This window comes from Calonectris borealis, chromosome 12 (assembly GCF_964195595.1).
Source record: "Calonectris borealis chromosome 12, bCalBor7.hap1.2, whole genome shotgun sequence".
NCBI classification, from domain to species: domain Eukaryota; kingdom Metazoa; phylum Chordata; class Aves; order Procellariiformes; family Procellariidae; genus Calonectris; species Calonectris borealis.
Genome location: NC_134323.1, coordinates 3,643,277 through 3,667,089, shown reverse-complemented (window position 1 = coordinate 3,667,089; position 23,813 = coordinate 3,643,277). Strand labels below are relative to the sequence as shown.

General features: G+C 38.9%; 1 protein-coding gene across 2 annotated transcripts in view; it reads right to left on the bottom strand.

Moving 5' to 3' along the window:
* Positions 1-9,502: 9,502 nt before the first annotated feature.
* The window catches only part of ESRP2 (epithelial splicing regulatory protein 2), a 45,950-nt gene continuing 31,639 nt past the window's right edge, over positions 9,503-23,813 (bottom strand). Inside the window, exons 14-17 of one of the 2 annotated variants that reach the window (XM_075161067.1) lie at positions 23,132-23,324; positions 21,923-22,100; positions 13,211-13,322; positions 9,962-10,315 (exon numbers count right to left, since the gene is read on the bottom strand). In XM_075161067.1, coding sequence (XP_075017168.1) covers positions 13,233-13,322; positions 21,923-22,100; positions 23,132-23,324 — 461 coding nt within the window. In that variant the 3' untranslated portion in view covers positions 9,962-10,315; positions 13,211-13,232. Of the gene's footprint in view, positions 10,316-13,210; positions 13,323-21,922; positions 22,101-23,131; positions 23,325-23,813 lie in introns of both variants that reach the window. The other variant, XM_075161068.1, reaches the window with a different exon arrangement.

Here is a 23,813-nt window from a genome sequence, read left to right as displayed (position 1 = left end):
AAAATTATGTGCTTTTTACAGTGACATCAATACAAACATTACATGTTCCCTCTTGCTAAATAAGCCTTGTTTTACAGGGATGAAAACTGAGGTCCTGGCATAAGAAAAGCTGTTCTTTGGCTCTTCCTTCTGATTTCAAATCCAATTTCCTATTCTACATCTAGAGGCTAAACCTTCATTTATGCTCAATGACAGACATGCAATGAACAAACTGCAATTGCATCCAGCAACCTTTCCCCCACTTTCATTTATTTTAATTGTCTCAAAAAAAAAAAAATCTAGAGTCCATCATTTTATAATCAGTTGTGACTGCAGCCCATGAGACTGGCAACATGAGCAGAATGACCTCTGTGCTGTTAACTGCATCCCTACTTTTCCAGCTTTTTGACATAACTACACTCAGTGCTGCTGAGGCTGCGTTGCTGGCAGTTCCAGAGCTACCCAGCTCAAAGCTGGTTTAGTTAAATCTACAAAGTGCTTTGGCTGATTTTTCTCCTTACCTTCACTGCTCCATTTCTGGCCTGTCCAGGATTACCCCAAGAATAGTCTGCCAGCAGTAATGCTCTTTGCCTCCAGCTCATCCCATCCTATCCACAGTATTGGCTAATACTGCAGACTGCCTCCTCAGCATATTTGCAACCTGCTTTTCCTGTTCAAAACAGGTCAGAAAATCATACCACCTTCAAAATCCTTAGAAGAGTGATGTTAATCTCTATGCCACTAGCCAAAACAGTCTAGTCATTACAAACCCTCTGAAAGCCACAATATCAGAAATTGAACTTGCACTGCAGTTGGAAGGTCTTCAGGCCCACCTCAGTTGCAAGTTACTACACTACAACATCACTGTGCTATTTCCTCAGAGTGGCCATATTTAAAAAAGAACAATTGGGTGATGTCCTGGTGTCAGTGAACAGAAGGGGGGGGGGAAACCCAACAAACCACAAACTAAAAAATGCAACCCTCAATATTGCCTTCACTGCATTCACAGTTTCCCCTGTTGTTAGCACGCTGACTCTCTGTGATGCCATCATCAGTGTCTAGGCCCATGGCATTATAATTTACTTTCTTTTCCAAACCAGCTCCAAAACTGTCCCCACAACCTGCAAATTCTGAAATTCAGAATCCTTTATCTTCTGGGGGCTTACTTCTTATGAAGTAAGATCAGGTTACTCTAATAAAAACACTGACATGCTGTTATCTCTCAGTCACCAATATCTTTTAGCTGAGCAAAAAGATTGAATTTAGAGACAAACAGAAGTCACATGTCATTGAAAACACGGAAGCTGCCATCCTTATAAGCCTTTTCCTCCTCACAAGCAAGAGAAATGGTCTTTTATTCACATGAGCACTAACAGGTATAATTCCAGCTTTTTACTGCTTCTTTAGGATATATCTACTTATGGCCTGCAGACCATCTAACCTGCCCTCCAGATCCTATCAGGAATATGATATACTTGACTTCTGATAAGTCATTTTAGAAGGATTTACGAGGTAAATACCACAGACAAAACATACAGCATTGTAAGCAATCTTACAACTTATATTCATCAGGCATAGATTACTTCAGTCTCAGTAAAAATTAAGCAAAATTGCTTACAAACAAAACAAAAATATTTTTAAGTTTTCTGCATTGCTTTTCGAAAAAGGTAGTCCTGACCTTTTCAAGGACATTTTAAATTAATGCTACTACTACAATTAATATTCAATGTAGTTTCCGTGGATTTCTACAGTAAAATTCATGATTGCACAAGGACTGCATTGCATCAAACAAAAGAAAGACACACCTAATCCAATGGGAACAAGACCCACATTTTCAGGGCATGTTAAAAATAGAATTCATTGGATTAAGTTGTAGCAACAAATGTTACACTCAAGATGAGACTCAAACCGTCCTTTCCTCACTTAACTGTCATGCCCTGCCTAGAGATGAGGAAGCCCCTACTCCTTCCCTGCCTTTTCTGCTGTTCAGTTACAGCACATCTTTTCTTTTCTCCCGCAGGTCTTTGTGTATCTGCCATCCATGAGGAAGGCAGTACACACCTGGACCTGGGAAGACAGATCCCTAACAGCAAAATAGTACGGAAAACATCAGGAAAAGATCTTGCTCTTCCTGACAAGCCCACAAGTGCTAGCTTTCAATGCAGCAAAGAAAGCTAAATTCTACTGCTACTCCATTGCATACATCAGAAAGATTTTTCCAACAAACCTTTCAACAGTTTTTCAGAGCTTCTGGAATAAAATTCCTGTAAGTTTTCCCCTCCCCAAAATACTATCATACATTTCATTCTTCCTCTCCTCAGTTATTCTGATGTGGTTTCCTTCCACCTCTAGTCCGTTCTTGTGGATGGTGGTAAGAAGAAATAGAACAATGTTTCCTTCATTTTGCTCTTGCATACTTTTTAATATCATTCTTTTAAAAGATATCCAGAGTAAAGATTTTGATGCCTTTTGCACATAAATACATATTTTAAAAGCTACATTTGCATTAATTTCAAGCATCCTAAGTTATTTTAAAAGGGAATATACACATATAAGTGACTCACGGCAGTAGCACATCAGCTTTTCCCCCACGCCCAGCAAGCAGAAAATTAAGTGCTGATAATAGATGATGATTAAAAACAAATAAACCAGCAACAACAACACAAAAACTTTCAAAAGTTACAATGCTGTAACAGCCAAGCTAGAGGTAGGGACCAGTACAAGAAATTGATATAAGCCAGAACAATTGCACATTCATCAGGTCTATTGTAAAAGCTGCTCTCCCAAAAGAAAAGCAACACAACATATTGTTGTTCACATTTTTATTTATTGCTCAACAAGGGAAGAATTTCCTTGAAGGTCTACGAGCAGTAAAGGGCATTGAACATTTCCAGGCTTTTGACACAAGGTGGGTTGCATTCTCATAAGTCTAAATTTTTTATTCTATTGGTATTGGCTTAACCTTGCTAAATTTTCTCTAAACTCTCCCTTGTTTCTACCATTCCTTTGTACTTTACGCTACCTCAACATTCCTAGTGCAAGGTCAGAAGTCTGAGTAAAATACATACTCATTACACTTACAGGAAGAAGGAAAAGAAGAAAAGAAAAGGAAAAAACCCCAGCATTTTAACACTAGAATTTCTTATGTCAAAAATTAGGGGTTTATATGCTTTCACTTAAAAACATACCTTGCAAATGAGCTTATGATTTTTTCCTTATAGTTCTGTTGCTACGCTCATATTTTAAATGAGTTTAAAATACCTCACTTAATCCTGAACTGTGTGGGAAACATCATGACACTCAATACAGGGAATGTTTCAAAGCAACAAAAATCTACAAAGACAACTCACGTGTTTGAAGGTTAAGGGTTGTGGGAGAGAGTGTTTGTTTGTTTAATTTTTTAAATAGCAGAACTATTCATGTACAAATCCCCTCCTCCCCAATCATTCCTAATTTCACAGAATTCTCTCTTGAACAAATGAGGCAGTCCCAAAATGTGGCAAGTGCTAGAGCAACACAAGAAGATCTAATACTAAACATTAAAAACCTCTCCCATTTTTATGATACCTCTTTCTGCGCACATGCTATAGTCTGAGTGATTAACATGTATGACATCCTCTACAAAGAGAAATTCTGAAGACTGTCAGTTCATGGTGCTCAACACAACCAAAGGAAATGACCTGAGAGATGGGGAAAAGGCTGAAAATGAAAACAAGCCTGCCTCATCAATTTGCCTTTTTCTTTACGAAGGGAAATTAACACATACCAGGTGATTCAGAACATCAGACATGGGCCTTAGATGGAGGGGCAAAGTAAATGTCAAGTCTGGTTCTCTTCATGCTGAGCTCCAGCTCCCTCTGAGCCATATGCAGAGGCAAAGGCAGCACCAGGAGGAGGGCAAGTACTGGCGTCCCTGTATATCTGGCCACCATGCCAGGATATCCAGCAGCTATGGATCTGGAGTAGGCTGGAAACAGGATCCAAAGCAACAACAACAGCAAATTTGCTCTCTGCCAACAGCAGTTTACAACCCCCAGCACTGAGGAGCTGAACAAACAGCTTGAGAAAGTCACCACCTCTCAAAGAGAAACCCTGCCAATATTGAGGCCATTATACCGCACAAGGAAACCAAGAATCGACCACAAGGCCAAGAGCAAGTAAATCAATCAGCAAAGCATAAACACCACACTCAGATCTACCAGTTGAGAGCAGAGAGCCATCGCAATCAAATGCATGTCCAGCTTGGGCTGCAATTGTGTTTTTCGCTACCAAATTTAATTGGTCATAAACTCTTAAATTTATGCGATTAGTATAAACTTTTTTCTTAAAGCCCAAAGACTAAAGAGTCATTTTGCTTTCATTTCTTGGACCCATAGTTTCTTATGTTTCAAAATAGTATGTCATTTTAGTATGACCTAAAACAGGTCACACTTAAAGCACTCCTTTTCCACTGGATTTCTGTTAGATATTTTAATGATTTCTTTTTGTAAGGTAATTTTTAAAAGTTTATTTTTCTGACTAAATAGAGTCAGATACTACTGTAATTTTCACAATTTGAAATAAATTTGTACATTTCAAAACAACCCTATCAAATACCTGTGAATGCACCACTCTATATGGAAAACATTTAAAATAGAAAAACAAGAACAAAATTTTAAAAAAATTAAATCAACTGTTTTACGGGGAACATAATGACCTCGGATTTTAAGACTAACGGACATCAGATTATTTACTGACCTTTGCACGCAGAAGCTTCTACTGCAGTTGCTAACAGGAAACTCACAGGCCTCCGAGCATTTGTGTTTCAAATACACTACTTGAAAATCCTGATCGAAAGGGGACATCTACTGGTAGCAAAGATTAGTGTAGGCAGTAAACGCCAAACCAACAGTTTAACAAAATTACAATACCAAACTAAAAATCCACTGATGCTCCTGACAAATCTAAAACCTGCTACTCCTGACACTAAATAAAGATTAATAAAAAACGCAAAAAAAAAAAAAACCCACAGCAAAAGATATTCTCTCAAAGACCCAGCTAACATTAAATAGACACAATTATAACAGTACTTTAGTAACGTTTACAGAAGGGAAGGCATTTTATTTAAACTCTACTTTTTATCAACATTACTTCAACATGAAGTAGCTAGATTTTTTTTTTAAATCATCAAGTATATAAAGTAAAATGAAAAAGGAATATAATAACACACCAATATAAGAAATTGCAACTGGCAAGTCTAGATTAACATACCATCATCTTTATTTGAATATTTACATTTCCAACTGCATATCCAGCTAAATAACATAGTGGCCCTCATCCAATTATATAAAAAGAAAAAAGGGGGAAAAAATATCAGGCCTCTGGTTTATTTTGGGTTTGATTTTTAAAAATCCATATAACAAATAGATCTAAAAAGGCAAAGTTTTAAATTGACTACAGGCAAACCTTGGCACATATCAAGAGAGTTTTCTGCTTTAGAATATTTCAGGTTATCTTTGGATGCAATCAGCTTTTAGAAGATACTACAGACTTTGTCAAATACAGATCTATACAAAACAGGATGCAACTGGTTAAATAGCAAGCCTTGTGATTCATTTTAACTGACTGAAATGAAACAAATACCATTTCAAAAATGAAGGTGTTAAAAGGTTTTTTTTCTTCTAAAAAAATCAGGAATTGAGTTTCACTAACAAAAGTTTGTTGAAAATATCTTAGTTCACATAAATAAGCAAAACTTATAAGCCTGTCTAGTGTGAGTCTGCTCTGCAGATGAAGAAATTCCAACACAAAACACCTGATCTGGAAGCACAGCTGCAACTATTAAAATAGTAAATGGCCATTTCAAACTCTTCAGTCTCACCTCATCTCAAACAAAAGTAATAAGAATAAGCTATCTTCTCACTAAACTGGGGAAGAACACCCATAGGATAACCAACATATAAATAATTTCTAGGTAAAACTATCAGTATCAGGAGAATGGGAGCAGAAATACACGAGTAAAGGTATCATCTCCAAACTAGCACTATAAGAAGCACGAAACTAAGAGACGAAATACAAACAACGCTAATTCTGTTCTTCAATTATATAATATAGCAAATCAAGTGCAGACTTGCTGATTTTGAGCACAGAATAAGCTTCTTTTCGAGAAACAAGTTTTATGGCTGATGACACAATGTGAGGACCCTTTCTTTAACAACAGTAACAGTCAAACCACAGTTCCTTCCCAAATTTCACTTCTTCTTTGGTGAAACAGTTAAAGCTTCACACTTTCTGTATTTGTTTTTCTTATTCCATTAAACCACATGCACATAAAGACAGCAAACCCTTTGATAAGGCTTCTGCAACACAGCATGGTCTAAAAATTCAATCACAATGAATAAATGCATACATCAAAGAGAAGAAAAATATTTAGGCCTTACCCCAAGTTCCCAGCTTTCTCCAGTGGCGTAAGCCATCATTCAAAGACGCACGATGCAAGTGTTTATGTTCTATTTGTAAAGGAGAACTCTTGGATTTGAAAGCCAGCTCATCAGCTATAAAGCCTCTACTGCCAAGCTGCAGGTAAGCAGCTCCAAACTGACATTACTTCTGGTGCATGCTGCTAAGATATAAATGTAAGCACACCTTAACTTCCACAAGTTACCTGCCATACCTGAGGTCTCCAACATCCAACAGATGTCTGCCTCAACACAAGCCCTCCTCCCGGCCTCAGAGCAGACTCCCCCCTCTCACAGCTGAGCCACATAGACCCTCGGGGGCAGCCCGCCTGCTGGGTCACATCCTCCAGGCCGGGAAGGGAGGGCCTAACGACGTGGGATTTGTTCCTTAGCCTGTTGCAAGAAAACTTCAAACGCCGACTGCAAACGCCGCCTGGTCGTGCCAGTGTCTGGGGGAAAAACTGTTTGCAATCAGGTGTCGGGTCTTGGGACACGGTGGAGGGAGGCCGACGTGCCCGCTGACATGGCGGGGGAACGGGCCCTCCAGGGCCACAGCCACCTGCGGAGGCTCCTCCGACCCCCCAGGGAGCCCGCTCGGGCACGGGCCCGTCTCACTTTGACCGCGGAGCAGGGTAAAACGCCAGGCGGCAGGTGAAGGCCGCCTTCGCTTTTAATCTCATGCGGGCCTGGGTGCCTGGGCAAGCCGCGGCCGGCGGGAGGGGCCGGTCACCGCGGGCCCCGCGCGGCTGAGGGGAGCAACGGCCGCGGGGCGGGCCTGGGCAGCGCGAGCCGCCGGCCGACCCCGCCGGGGCGGGGGGGGAGGGGGGAACCGGGGCCCTGCAGACCCGCCCGGAGCCCCGGGAGGCGCGGGGGAAGGGCCTGCCTGCCCCGCGACCCCCCGCGCCCCAAAACAAGGCCAGCAGCAGGCCGTGGGGAAGGCACCCTTTTTATTATTATTACTACCGCCACTACATCATTTTATTATTTTTATTTAATCCTGGAGCAATATGCATTAAGTGAGCTATTCCCCTGTTTGTCCTTTTACTATTATCTTCTTTCAGGCTTCTTTTAGGCAAGACCTCAGAGTCTTCAATACAAGCAAGAAAGTTCGGAGTAAGAGTGCCTCCAGGTCGGGCCTGTTGGCAGAGGCGCAGCGGGGGGCTCTGGTCTAACCAAACCGCTATCGCTGCCCTTGCAGTCGTTTTGCACAGGTAACTTCTAAAAAACATACACTGCTCACTAGGCCCACGTCAGAGGTTCTATACAAACACGCAGCCAGAAACGTCCGAGTTCAATTTCTGTAACTAGTTTCCACCATTTCATGCTGAACAGGGATTAAAACAGCAGTGGGTGATAGCTAAACTTCCTTTTTAATAGATAGCTAGATACAGACTTTGGACATGGTAGAGTCTGCTACTAATTTCAGTTCACGTTAACACTTAAGAGTTTTAAACTGCAATCATTGTTGACTAAACCATAAAGGTGTTAAAGAGCAAGGGAATGTGCACATCTAAAACATGGCTGACACATTACTTGAGGTGCTCAGCTTTCCCAACCTGCCAAGGTGCAAATCGTGCATAAACAACAACGGAAGAAGCTGTAAAAAAGACTATGTGCTTTTAGTAGGTTAAGCATCATTTTAGCTAACAGAAAACCACAAATTCCGTACAAGCTATTAAGAGAAAAATAAGATGTTTCAACTGATAGCAAAGCCATAACCAGGTGACCAGCTGGACCATGGCAGAATGTGACAGTGTGGGCTGGTAGCCACACAGCATAGGTATACTGTATTGCTCAGGATAGAGACTCCCAAAAATTTTAAAACGGAGAAGCATTCTCCTCAAAGGCACAATGATGACGTTAATTATAATGGTGCAGTCCTCTCTAGTATTACTTTAAGATTCTTGGTAGACCTCACCAAGACAAATCTTGGAAACAGATTAATTTAAACAGTCCCACTTTAAAATAATGAAAAAGCTTTCTCTCCAGTCCCACCTGATCATGATAAAACTTCAGATGGGAGGTTTTAATGACGAAATGGCATCTGGCATGGGATGCTTCTGACTAGAGAGGAACAAACATTATTTTAATACGGTTTTTTTCTCCTCTCCATTTTTACTACAGAAAGGTTGTCTGGCTCCATCATAACATCAGTGTAGCATTTTGCGTTGCGCAGAAAAGGGAGTGACCCCTTGGGCCAATTAAATCCAAACATGAACACAATTTCAAGTTCAGTACTTTGTTTCCTCTGGCACCAGAAGGAGAGAATTAAGCATGTAAACAGCTACATCACATTGCCTAAAAAGTGTTCCACTACAAGAGAAATATATATCATGCATATTTCTGGCTTACCAGCACATGCAAAAAGAAAAAAAAAGAAAAAAAAAATCACACCACTCTCGCAAGGTACATATGCTGACCTTTCTCCTAAATCTAGGACAAAGAGAAAAATGAGTAAAAGGTTATTTATCAGAGAATGATGCCCCATGAAAATATATTAAAACAAAGCCAATACACATTGTAAGCATCTCTTTTATTTGTTGTAATATAAAGAAGCATACATCATTCAGTTCTTTTAAGTACAACTCAAATTGTACACTAACAAAAAAGATCAATTCAGACATCCATGAACATGTCACAACAAGATTCATAACATTTTGCTCTGCTGGTATTGCACTTGGAATGGTTTTGAAGTAAGGCACAGTAAAAACAAAGTCATTTAGTGCTTCTACAGCAGATGTCTTTCTTTAAACACATGCTACATGACGTAAAAGTACTTCTTCTAGCTTATGTATATACACACAGGGAAAAAGAAAAAAGCATGCACTAGAGGATTTAGATTTCAACATATCTTGTTGTTTCATAATATACAAATAAAGTAGTTTAAAGTTGTAAACAAATTGCATGCACATAAACTAGAGCAAAATCTTTAATACAGTATCTGAAAGCTATTATGCTTAAATAAAAAAATATAACTTATTAGTACTCAGGTTTATGTGCCGTTTTTGTCCTGTAGAGATTAAAAGTTTGGGGCTGGGGGCAGGGAGTTATGGTGGGCAGGGAGGATTTTCCTGGTTTTGCCATTGTTTTTATTTTTTTTGCTTTATACATTGGCAGCAGTACATTGGTAAGAAAGACAAATATGGCTTTTGCAAAACAATGTATAACGAAAACATGAGAAAGCAAAATTGCATTTGGGGTCCAGCATCCTGGTATTTTCCAGTCAAGAACAAAACAAAAATCAATATGATCTACGCTTTGAACTGGGAAAGCTATGCATTCCAAAAGACCTTTCTAAAGACATTTAAACTCTACAAAAACCAGACACTTTGTCAAGTGTAAACCCTTAAAAACTAAACACAGAAGAATCTGAATGACTCAAAGCTTCGCTTTCCACTTCAAATGCTACTGAACAGGTTTCTCCCATGGCTGCGATAGCTGAAGTGCTATTAGATTGTCTTCAGAATTAACTAGATGCCAGGAGCGAGTTTGCTTATTTTTAAACAAGTACATTAGAAATTAAGTAAATTAACTGCATAATTTTTGGTTCCACTTTATCTTTGGCATAGGATACGCCATTTTTCAAATTAAATACAGGACATGTACCACTCTACATTCCAACATATTATGCTGAAAAGGCACATTTGCTGCTGCCTGGGTGGCAAGGGAAGACTTCTTATTTTGCAAAAGGCACGGTGTTTAGTGCGACATTCTTTCCCCATCCCCCAAAGAGTGTTTAGTTAGACCAGGTACAGTTCTACATAGCGGCTTCCCAGGAGCTGTCCATTTTTCTCAGCCACTGCTTTCTTAGCTAGATCCAGGCTTGGAAAAGTCACCAATGCCTCTCCACTGGGCTGGCCACTAAAGTTGTAAAGAACGAGGATGGAATCTGCGTGGAGCTGCAATGGTACAAGACGACAAAAGAAAAAAAACTATTAAGACCAGACACCACACCTGGAAATGCAGTTTTTAATGCTGTACATCTGGGTCACTCCACTCCTGTGCCTGTGACGAAAAGATTCTGGATGTGCGAATAGGAAGGAGGAGAAGGGATCAAGGATTAAAAGCTTGGCTTGGAGAACAGCAGCAGCTCTTGTTCTGCTGTTGTACTGAACAGAATGATGTAGACATAATTCCATGCAAAGATTTTGCTAGGGAAGTAATTCAAATTAAAGGTTGACAAGAAAAGAAAGACTTAGATGTTAACAAAGGGTAAATGGAGCAAGAAAGTCCAGGCATTCAGTGAATAATTCTTGTACTATGTGGACCACTGGCCAAGTGACAAAGACTATAAGGCATGTGAATACTCACACGCAAAGTTTAAAAAAAAAATAATTATAGAGCTGTATTTCTGTATTGGGAGGATGAGCTGAACTTAATACAGGTATACAATGCAAGAAAGATTGTTTGGTAAAACAAAGCAAAATTTTGTGCAGTCCAACTGAATTAAATAAACCTTTATTGTAATTTTAACAAGGATAAAAAAAAGCAGGATAGCAAATGAGATTATTTAGTCATTGGAGTTGATTTACTTTGGAGTGCATTTGCCCTCCTGAATTCTTAAAAGGCATTTTCAAAATGCTGAGTTTAAAGCAGACATTTCTGTCTGCCCTATGATACCCCAGCCATTTCTCACAACATGCTGGAAGTCCTTCCAAGCTAAGTTCGGAAGCCCTATTTGTTGCATAGAAATGGATCTCAGTGAAGTTTCAAAACCAAAGGTTGAAGGATCAAAAGCTCAGCATACAAGATTAGTTTGTTGGAGAAATCAGTGCCAGACAAAACATATGGTCTATGCTGGAAAGCCAACCAGTTTTATGAGTATTAACCCAATTCAAGTTAAGTTTATGTGACATATGTCCTCATGATTTTATAAAAGGTTAAAACATTTAAGAGTTTCACTTCTTGTAGAATTTATGCATGCCTGGTATACTGCAAGAAATATCAGACTTTTCAGCTATTACCAGCAGCAGTTTCTGATCAGCTTTACATTCAAACATATGAAAATAAAGCAAATACATGCCAGAGCTTCACTCACACAAACACTTAGCAGGCAGTAAAAGTATTCTTAAGATATAAGCAACAGTACACTTGAGAAACTAAAAGCATGTGTAAGACAGTTAGTACAGACTTCATATAATTTCTTCTCACAGAAGTTAGTTAGTCAAGAAATAGCATGCAGAAAGAAATTCAAAAGACAAATAAATCATCGTATCAGAAGCCCAGTTCAGGTTTGGACGTAATCTTGGTTTATTTCAGAATAACACTGTGCTCAAAGAGAAAGTTGTACACAGTTCGGGTTGCGCCGCAAATCTGAGCTAAAGAGATACTCTGCTCTAAACCAGCTCTTTGCTGTTAATCCATACGGGATCAAGTCGTTTAGCACATCAGTCCTGAATGTAAGTTTAATATCACAGTTCAGAGGCTGCTGAAAACACATGGAGCACAGTTAGACCTCTGAGCACAGAGGAGAGCTTTAAAAAGTAGTTTAAATAGCAGCCTTGGTGTAATACCAGGGTAAGGATCTGGAAATTCATGTTATAAGAGTTGCATAGGAAGTTAGCAGAGAAGTCTACACATTCTGCCAGCAACATAATTAAAAGGGTTAAATAAAACACTTCAGTTTCATTCTAAGACATGTACATACATATTTTAAAATATAGATTCAAATCCGTACAAATCTTTTTTTCTGGATGTTTTGTTCTAAAAAGAGTGGTATCTGTATGATACAACTTCGGACTGCTTAGAATTCAGGATAAGCTACTCCATGAATTATTTCCTAGTCAAAGACTGTTTCCATCTCATACATAGTAGAACTCTATTGCTGATCTGGTTTTCCAGTTAATCTGGGTAGAACAAGAGAGCCAAACAGATTGTTTGGTCATATAAATATGGAAATGTTCAGAATAATAATGGGTGTTCTTCTGCACACCACCAGACCACGCAGCCTCTAATCTATCTTCTCCTTGGCAGATCTAACAGTATCATGAGAAACCAACTAATTTGAAAACAACTGAGTTGATGGTGATTGTGTGAAGGTTTAGCTATGAGGGTACTTCTATCAAGGCACAGTATTCGACTGCCCTTTTGTATTGAAAAAGTTTTGTGTGGGTTTTTTTTAAGGAGAAAAACACGTAGTAACTAATCAGTAGCATTTTGCATGCAATACAATAGTATTGGGAAGTCACAAATTCCACATAGGTCACAACAAAATTTCTTTAAGAATTTCTTCTTCAAAAATGCAGGGAAGTTTACCATTAGCAAATTTAGTTAGTTGCATTAGAAAGCCACTATACCAAAGAAACATCTAAAAAAATGTAGTAGTTCACATTGCATTAAGGAGATCAAGAAACAGAGAAATTAATCTCTAGACAGCTATGTGATACAGGAAAGAGAAAGCTAGAGGTTTGGGGGTTTTTGCACATACATTTGTGTGTGCTTTGTAGCCATATGAAGAAAAAAAAATCTGCTGCTGCTATGCTAAAAATAAAATATTAGACCGAAATCTTCACATGAGAAACAAACACTAATAAACCCTTCTGGAAGTTTAACACACCATCTGAGCAGAACCAGGCAATCACACTACCTCCACCACTGCTATCCCATCAACGACAGATCACAATTAGCCTATTTCTTTAGGTTAGTTGATTTTTTAATAGGACAAAAGCAGAAAGGTTAAAGCAAGGATCCCAACGCAAGCTAAGAAGGGGAAAAAGCCATAAGCAAAAAACTCAAGCCCTTCTTTCCCTTCCCATTCACCACTGGAGATCCAGTTTCTGCCAGTCGCGTCTTACCTTCTTCAGAAGTTACAAAGAGTTACAAACAGACCCACTCTTTCGGTGCTTGTAACACACTCCTTGCTTGATCGCTCAGCTGAATAAGGCCATTGTAGTCATCAGGTGCATACTACAGTACAAGTGTGATATATGATAATCAGCAAGAGAGGAACAGTTCTGGTACAGCAAGCCACACAGATGATCATTTGCAACCATAATTAAGAGCATCAGCTATAATAACTGGCAGGAGACAGTGAATTTGACAGATACTATTTTTATGCAAGATAAAAAAAAAATATATCAACTGAATTACCGGTTGTAGAAAGATTTAAAGTAAACGCATGTGGGGAATATTCTGAACTGTGTATTTGAACTGTTCCGTATCAAGGAAGGGAAATAGTTCAGACCATGAAGTGCTCCTTTTTTTCTTCTAGTCATGAGACGGCAGCATCAGGTAACAAAACTCAGTTTTGCATAATCATGCTTCCAGTAATGACTCTTACTGGGACAGATGAGCATCTTCCAGCATGCATACTGAAGTGGGGGATTAGAAGAAGCGTACGGATCTCATTCAGATCTTTTATGGAGTCATGGAAATAAACTGCAGCTTCTCCAGGTTGAGTGATAAACACTTCAGCTGCATATAATAGTCTTACATAGGCTACACCAGTGTAGTTAAAGAAAAACAATGTCCCAGCATGAATGCACTTAGAAGATAAAATAGCATTTATACTAGTATAGTATATTTCCATATAGGAAAAAGAAATAAACTATACAATGTAACTGCATCATTGTAGTAGAAGAATATTAAAATAAAAATAGTGACTGTACAGTACAGCCACACCAATAATTTAAAACAAAAACCCCCACATGTGGATCAGACCTAAGAAATATTTGAGATCCTGAATCTGAACAGTAGTTATGCATACTATTGCAGGCCCTGGTACAAATATAAAATCTATAGTCAGTAAATAGATCTTGGGGAATATGAAACATTGTTTTGTATCTATCTCATAATCTTTCCAAAATTACATATCTTGGAAAGGGACTGAGCATACTTGCACATGCTACAAAGACCACTGGAGTAGCTCCTGTAATCCAGAAGGCAAAATGTTTAGCATAACCCAAGTTATAGAATATCCTTTCAGTGGCAAGAAGAGTTTCCTGTCTCTCCCAAAATGGCTGTTTTGCACTAACATTTTAGAGGATTGCCAAATGCACACAATGTAGACATACTATGCTGCCTTCTTTTGATATTCCTACTAATACAAAAAGTCTCCTGCCAGCTTAGGGACAAAAAGGTATTATATTTGAGTGTACAGGACACATTGTATCCATCCAAAGTGAAGTTGAAAAGAAAAAAACCAACCATCACAGTATACACCTTCCACAGAGAACAATAACCAAGAGCCCAGAGAATGTAAAAGAACAGAACCTCCCAGAATTTTTACTACTAAATTCTAGCCACCTTCACATCTAGACCCATGCCATTAAGTAAAAGACAAATATAAGAAGTATTTTCTAGATAGTCCCTGCCAGGGCAACCACACCGTGCAAATATTAGATTTATCAGTTCCCAGACCTGCCCTTGAAACAAATCTACAAAACGTAAGTTTACTCTTTGGAAGGAATGTCTCAAGATAGTACATACTTTAGATTATCAGTAGATGTACAGTAGGTAAAGGTCTATAGTCTCTTGTGAGGGACAGTGTTTAAAAGGTTACACTTGAAATGCATAAACAATGAGAAAAATATGACAGTGGGAAAACTACCCCCCAGTATAACCAGTTGCAAGTTCACTGAGCTAGATTCCTGTATAAATGCTATCGAGACCTGAGACAGTATGACAATACAGAGACAATAAGAAACTTCACGTTGTATTTTCAAATCCTACCCTTAACGCACAAGTAACTGGTAAGAAGTTGCCAAACACTGCAATAGTTCCCCTTAAATTTAAGCGAAATAAAATTAAAAGCAGACCTCAGTGTTAGTGCCTCCACTACCCTCCTCTTATCCCACTACCATCTCATTCCTACCTTCCTTGCTTCTCTGAACTGAAACACAGCCGCTTTCTTCAGAGCTGCTGCCTTCTCCCCTCCTCCCTTTGAGCTCACAGCTCTTGCAGGGGTTAGACTTCCCTTCCAACCTAAAAGATGCTGTGATTCTTTCTCACCCAGGGGTTTCCACTTACTCTCAGTATGTCAATAGTAGCATTAAAATATAGTGGTCTACTGGAAGGACGCAGTAGCAAATCTTGCTTTTTAAGCCATTACTTAATCTATGAAATACAATCTCTATCGAAGTTTTCCTTCATTTCATCTTATTAAATTGGATACTCTCATATGCTCATATGTGTTGAACGAGGGAGACCCGTTTCCTAGAATAACTGAAGGAGAATGCAGAAATAAATTCAGATAATAAAGCAATTTCTCTTTTCCCCTTGAAGTAGCCATGAAGAAGTCTAGCTTAGTCTAGTAAGGAAGATCACACAGAATACCATTGTTAAATTAAATTGTTAAATTAAGAGCTCCATTAGAAAAGTCAGCCTCAGAGTTAAGGACATCAAGATATGGTTCTCAGCATACGCTCTGGTGCTATACTGACTTGTTCCAGTCATCAGAGATGGGAGCTAGGATCAAGAAAGATGGAAACTAAATATGGAAACTAGGTATGGGATAAGGTTTGCATTTAGAACCTAACCTAGGAGAAGGAAGCAAAACAGAATCTTCGCAACGATTAGCTCTATGGCAGGCTGCAAGGTGGCAGGAAGAACATGCATATATACTGGGGAAAAAAACCACAGCTGACTGGTACAGAGATTACCATTGAATAGTGAAGAATGGTGTTTCCTGTTCCCTACATTCTTCTTCTTGTTATCTCCCCTGTGACAGTGGAGACTTTTATAGCTTAAGACATGTCTGTTAATAATGGCAAAATTACGTTTCCTGAAGGACATGTTGCTTCTTTAAAGAATCAGCAGTTTACCTTACAAGCGCAAGGTAAATACCTTTCTGGGTATTAACATTTGAAATGGCAGAGATATTTCAACTCATGTATATTAAATAACACATATTATAATATTATTATATAGTCTATTGTAATATGTTATTTAATAAGTGACAGATGTATATTAAATAACACTAACTCCTCTCTCCTAAAGGAGATGACCATTTCTGACCAACAACTACCTCCAGTATGGTAGCATCTCCCAGACAGACCATCTGCTACGCTTACTGCAGTGCAAGTCTTTTTAAGATGTTAGGAATCAGAGACAGACTGGTTAATAAAGAGGTAGTATACTACACTCTCCTTGTACATGTTTTGTTTTTTTTTTTTTTTTCTTCAAGCTATTTTATTTCTTACAGGAATACCTGCTATGTTGAGAGGAATATGGGACTGTCCTTGTCCCCTCACAGACTGCACAGATTTAACCAGGTCACTAACCAGTGAGACATTGATTTCCATTTCATTTTTGCAGTTCCTACAGTGGACATTCAAAGATCGGTCTAAAACAGCATATGCAAAGCAATCTAGGGAAAAAAAAATCCATTGCTAAAAACAAAATTAAAATTTGAAAGTATATTTAGACATGACCCAACTAGGAAAAAAACAAGGGGAAATGAAAGTTAAAAATAGTTCCCACCTGGAAAGGAAAACATCGTAGGCAAAATGGCCTCTTCAGGATTGCAGCTGCAATTCTAGCCTAAACTACCGATAAACTCTATCACAGAACGGTTCCCGAAGGGAAGAAAATCCATCTCTCAGACTTCGGGGAAAAAAGTCTAGATATAGTAAGTCTGGAACATAGAATTTGATTTAATGACTAGGTAACTGTAACCTTTGCCACAAGAGTCAGGAGAAATATCCTAACCTGGCTTTGCCACTAAAGTATATCAATTGTACCTTAAGAGTGTCGATACAAGCACTGGCAACCACCTGAATGCTCTGTGGAACAGATACCACCTGAATGTTTTGTGGAACAGATAGTGAAATATGTAATGCCTGTTCCCAAAAATACAGCTTGAAGATGGTGCCACTTAGACTCTTGCTTCAAGCATGGGAGGCAACAGACAGAAACAGTAACCACTAATTTACTACACCCAGTCTCACAGATGCTTTCTCCACACAGGCGACATTTCCAGGTGGAAGATAAATTTAGAAATGAAGCGAAACAAACAGCTCAACCCAAGTGCATGGGGGTGAGCATATAATAATGTCTATATTGCCAGATGACTTCAAATACCAGTAAGTGGGAATTCTTCCTCTACCACATCCTCTTTCCCCTCCCTAGTCAGAAGGTGCTATGCCTAGAATAGGCACACAGACGATGGGGTATCCCTCTCAGACTACGAAGTGTCAGATTTCAAAAGGAACCCATAGGAAATAGAGAATACTTCTTTGTTCAAGCATGCATTTCAGAGAAAAAAACTAATCCCTAAAAAGTCAGTAACAATGAAGCCCGCTGTCCTGATAGAAGAGAGAAATGTTGTTAATGCCCTTGGAATTTAGCCATCCCATCCACTTCCCTTCACTTCCTTATTACTGTTTTAAGCACAAGCCACCCTCCTCCTCCCCCCCAACAAAGAGCCTTGAATTCTGGGTCTCTGAAGACTTGGAGGATTAATATACTGCAAAAGCTCTTTTTAGCTGCTGATAAAAGGCACCTAAGCCCAGTACACATTTAAAGAATAGTATTTATTTTAAGCTTTCCTACATAAAAACAAGTCTCTACATTTCAATCCTAGCCTTTTTCAGCAAATTCAGGAGGCTTTAAATAAAGCTCAGATGGTGACCGTAGCCCCTAAATCTTAGTCTTCTCCTAGTTTATTTTTTTTTGCTAGTCCTGAATGAAACATACACCTAAATAGCAAGTCTGCTTTCTAAGAACTAATCCACACGGTCTTTTGCAGGCAGACATGAGTTCACTTTACATTCATGCCAACCTCCAAGAAACTGGCCAACTACTATTAAATGCATGCTGAATCCTAGCTAAGATGACAGTTGTGAACTAGCTTTTGGTCAGCTAAGACCATGGGCACAGTTAAATTGCATCTACTTGTACATAAACCCAACAGTTCTTGTCAGAATACCAACTCTGTCAATGTTAGCAATAAACCTGCATTCTCATAAGAAGCAAAAAAAAAAAGTTAGGTCATTATTTGGAGACTAGAAATATTTCTTATTGATTCATTTAGTGGCTAAAGAGTAAAATCCATAGAGGATTTAGCCAGTAAATACAGAAAAATACTTTTTAGTGAAAAATTTTGTTCTGATATGCACAAACAACTTCATGTAAACCCATCACCCAACTACACCTGTTCCTTCCTTATTTACTTGATTTCTCTCACTACTTCTACAACTGTACAGAGTGACGGCCTAAAGTAACACTGAAAAGTCTGTTGCATGGAATTACTATTTTTGCACCACTTCTTCCTCAAATTTTTCCCCATAGGATCTGAAATATGAACTATTTTTCTTAATTCTAGAAGGGTCTCTTCACAATCACATATTTTTCAAATTATAAGGGAATTTCCTGTAAACAACCATAGATCCCTTACTTCAACATAATGCCCAAAGACCAGCATCTGCTGAGCAGCTGGTGTTTTAGCACCTGTCAGAGCAACTACTGCCATCCCATTGTCCTATCTGAATTTTATGGTGGGGGTTTTTGTTGTTGTGGTTTTGGTTGTTTTGGGTTTTGTCGTTGTTGGTGGTGGTTTTTTAAGTATCCTTTAACTATGTATCCAGTACATGATTGGAGTCAAATCAATAGCCCTGTTGCATTACAACTAAAAAGCAGTTTAACATGAATTACTTACTGAATCAGAGAGTACTAATATTAGCTCTTTTGAAGATTACAGTACACTACAGTATTATACAGAAAGGTGATGGGGAAAATTACCACCTCCAAGAGTTACTATTAAAATTCTTCACAGGTTTTTCAAGATTGTTTAATGCAAGATACATTAAACACATGCAAGCTGGAAGGAATTTTCAACAATAAAAACAAGAAAGCAGAACTACAAGAAGAAATCAAGCTGCTGAACCACTAAACAAGAGGCTAGTGCTGATGAAATTAATTGAAAACTAAAATGCTGATCTGCAGATTCTTACATTATTTGTTATTAGAAGCATGTACTGATGTTGAGACCAGCTTGTTAAAGCCCATGATAAGCAAAGTCTATCTCTTAAGAGGCAGGTCTGGTATGAAAGGTGCTTTCCCTTAAATAGCAACATGTGCATTCATGCAATATACAGAGCCCATGAAGACTGAAAGAAGAAAACGGAAGAGAATAAAGCACGAACTAAAACATAAAACCTGTTCCTTTCAGACAAGGACATAGAAAGGCAAAAATCACACTTCAATCTCAGCATCTCCGATCTGGTTCCCAGAATACCAACATTGAAGCCCACTGAATACCAACATCAATTAGTTATACAGAGATTAAAACCATGCCCAAACCACTGATGATTATTAGGGGCTCACTTTATAAACGAGCAGAAGCATCGTGCAATAAATCCTTGGGCAGCAGCAGAAAATGAAAAAATAATGTGAGGAGAGAGGAAAGGGGAGAAAAAAGAAAAAAAGAGTAGTTATTGCTCCAGAGACATAATATTGTCCCAATACAGTAAGTCACCACCTCTTTTTTCCCCTAAAGGAATGAGCGAGTATAAAACTAGCATTACCACATGCGGGATTCCAAGAACAATTCAAAATAATTCCTTGGCTCCTTTATAAGATATTGAACCCGATCTCATTTGGACAACATCTTCTAAAGAAATCAAAGAGGTGACCAATTTAATAACAGTAACTGATGATGACAGGAGGTTGCAGCAGAATAATATAGTTTTCACCTTGTGGCACAATTTCTATTCATTTGAAACATTTAATTGTGCAATACAAACACTATGACTGCTCTCCAAATGCAGAAACAAGGAAAAGGGCAAATTCAGCACCAGTCCCAAAGTCCAGATTCACTAAATTGAAGATTTAGTGAAAGACAGAGTTACTAGACATTGTCACTGACCTGTTCCATGCACAGACAGGTTCAGGTCAGATTTTTCAATGGTGCACTTAGTCTTCTAGCTGAATTTCAATTTAGAAAATAGGCTTCCCCACTTAAGGTTTTAATACACCCACCCATCCATCCACCAAAACCCCCAGTCAGTTGAAAAAAAACAAAAGGTAAAATATCAATGGCTAAGCAACAGATGAATGATTACTACTGTTTGTCTGGAAATCATGAAAGCCACAAGTAATAGAATTTGGTTTGAACTCTGGAAATATTTGTTGAAGAAAAAGCCCTAAAATACAATGACATTTAGTTTGTCAAAATTCATCACACTTTTTATAAGCTAACCTTCAAATTTTTCCACTGAAAAACCAAGTATGCGAAACTACTTTCAAACATAAACGTAACATTTGAAAAGAAGCCACAAAAGGTAGAGCACTGTACCTTCCAAATACTCAAAACTTGGTACATATACATTTAAGCATCTGTTCTCAGTCTACATTCATTTACGTAGCAGACATCTGGCTCTACAAATTAAAGCCCATTGTCCTTTAAGAATCTTAAAGAAAGAAAAAAAAAAGAAAAAACACCCAACATACCATGCCTGAATGTTTCATATTAACTGCTGCTATGCATTAAAAAGAATCCATCTGCATCCTACCCTTTAGCAATATCACTGTTATCCAACTTAGAGAATTTTGAAGGACAAACATGCAAAAATTGTCTTCTTTCCATACATATCACTTGAACAGTGGTTTGAGACCCACCAAGAAGATTTAAGTCAGGGCTTCCAAGTAGTACCAAAAGGGCAGATTTGGTATTTGTGTAAGTGCTGTTATCCACAGAAGTTAAATACTCACCAGAATATACCATATTCAATTATCTTTCCTTTTAGCAAACATGTGATGACAAAATATGGATATAGATACAATATCCTCTGAGATGAAAGGCAGAAGACATGGAAAGACCCATTCCATGAATTCAAATAAGTGCTGCCGGAAAAACATGTTTGTACATGGTGCTTTTTTTTTTTAATGTTCCACAAGAAGGTAAGTTTCTATGTGTTTGCTCACTGATAGAGCACTGAATAAGTACATACTGACTGAAGTTGCCTATAGCACGTAGAATATTTGCTATCAGTACAAAATGGTTTGGAGAATACAGTTTTCCTTTAGGTTGCAATGTAATGCAGTTTTAATGGAAAATGTTCCGGCCTGTAGCCAAAATAATTAGTCCTCGAAAGAGTGTCTGACGGAGGCATCTGTCTCTCTTCTTTTGCAAGCAAGTCACCATACCTAGGTCACAGCCTTTTGTACTAGAAATTTGCTCTCAGCAGACTTAAGTCTTCAAGTCTTGAAGGTCAAACACTAACCCTACCTTGGGCTCCCACCAAAAAGTGGTCAGGACTGAAAGCTTTTGGCAGCCCTCACCTTCCTCTGGCAGCCCCTTCACACCCCCACTCACACTGGGGCTCTGCGCTTTCTCCCTCTCCCAACTCAAACCCAAACCCTAGACACTAAATCACTGCTTTCAAATTAGGTTATGTCTATCATATAAGAAATAAGGCAAATTGTATATTACTCTTTGGTCTGCCAGTTAAATATACAACATTGAGCTTGCACACTTGTTCAGCAATTTCCAAAAGCACTCACTTGCTCAGTTTGATCATTACTCGGAGGTCCAAATACAATATCAAGGAGAGGGACTGCATACTAACCTGGTACCCCTGGAAGAAACTGAGTATCTCCTTCATTCCTGTGTTATATGGCAAGCCCTGCATACGGACTAATGCTCCAGGCTGTGGTAGAATCGGAGTGTGGGTGGCAGTGGCAGCAGCAGCTACAGCTCCTGGAGGAGCTGCAATATACCCCACCGTGGTAGGGGATACTGGAGGACTGAAAGAGAAAAAGGGGCAAAATTGTTATGAAAACTAATAACTGGTTTTAGTACTCGGAATAGGCAAAGATGAAACTGAAAATTTGAATTTGAGAATTAGCCCAAAAAACACAGAAAAATAAGCAGCTGTGATGTGGACTGCTTTGTGGACTTTCTTCATTTCTCTTCAGCATCTGGTAATTTGTTTTTAGAGAAGGGAGGGAAAGGATAATAGCTAACATTTGTAGTTGAAGACATAGAGTGTGGCACTTGTTATTTCACAAGGGAGAAGAAAAATAGTAGCTGCAGATGACTTGTTCTAAAATTGTTAATAAAACCATAAAGGAAAAAAAGCTGGAGAGGAATCATGGTACGAAAAACAGGTAAGGGCCCAAATCTGGTACTTCTGAGCCACAAACCAGTGAGTAAAGTAGCATCTCTGATCAGGGCCCATCTAGCAATTTACCAGATACTCAGGCTAGTAAGTGTCACAAGCCTAGGAACTATCAATGAAGAAGCTATTTCCCCATGGACGCAAGTACCAGACTTCAGCGAGCCATGTTGAGACCATCTGTGGGAAGGGAAAAGGTGGAGGATCTTCTGTTTTGCTTACACATGTAAAGTGTTCTTTCATCTCACTGATAAAAGAAATCAAACTTAGTACACACCTATGATGAGTCTTTCAGTATGGAAACAGTATCGTAAGTACAAGAACAAACTAAGGGATGAGGGTAGAGGCACGTATTGACACAGCCTCTCATTTGGCCAAGAAATAGAACCGCCTTGATGACATTGCCCCAGTGCCAAACACACTGTTAAATATTAGACCAACATTATCACGAGATTCAAACAGAACCTAAAGAAAAGCTGAACTTCCTTACAAGGCCACAGAGAATCAGTTAAAATGGCTACTGCCTCTGCTGATGAACATCAAGTTCCCAGGATTATCTACACCAGAAATACAAATTTAAGAGCTGTTCACAGGTGACCACACAGTTGCCTGCTCCACTGAGATAAAATGTCAAGAAAAGCAGCTAAGTCTAGGGGTTACCTGGGATAGTAAGCTGTGTAATTCATATAAAGCTGAGCAGCCTGAGCTGGGTAGTAGGTAACAGTAGGAGGAGCAGCCGCGGAGGCCTGGGGAGTCCTGGTGGTTGGCAAGAGGGCTTGTGGCTGGTAAAGCGCTGCCTCTGCTGGGATCACAGCTGCTGTTTGGAAAGCAGCATAAGCTGGTGGAGAAAGACCTAAAAACAAACCAGGACACAGAAACAAAAAAGAATCAGAATGGAGATCTCTGCTATAGGAAGGGAATTACTCATCCCAATGTGATTAATACCATCTGGGCATGATTAATGAACGCTTGTACAAAGAATGCTCTCTACCCTCTCCCGTGGAGACCCCGCTACATCACCATGAATGACAACGGAGGCATTCGAAATGAGCAATTCCTAAGAGTTCACAAGTCCTAGAGCTGAGCAGCCTTTTCCATACACAAATGCAAAGTAGGGAACTTCACAGTAATTCAAAGAAAGCATAAAAGCCATGTGCATAGAGAAAGCAGGCGTGCACACCAACACACCCTCTGTTCTTTCTAACAGAAGTTGTACTCTATGGGACAAAAGTACCATAATATTAGCTACACACAGACATCCACAACTGCTGACCATGAGTCTTCATGTATAAGCCTCCTACAACTTCAAAAAGTATTTTTAGGATATAGCAAATGGAAAAAA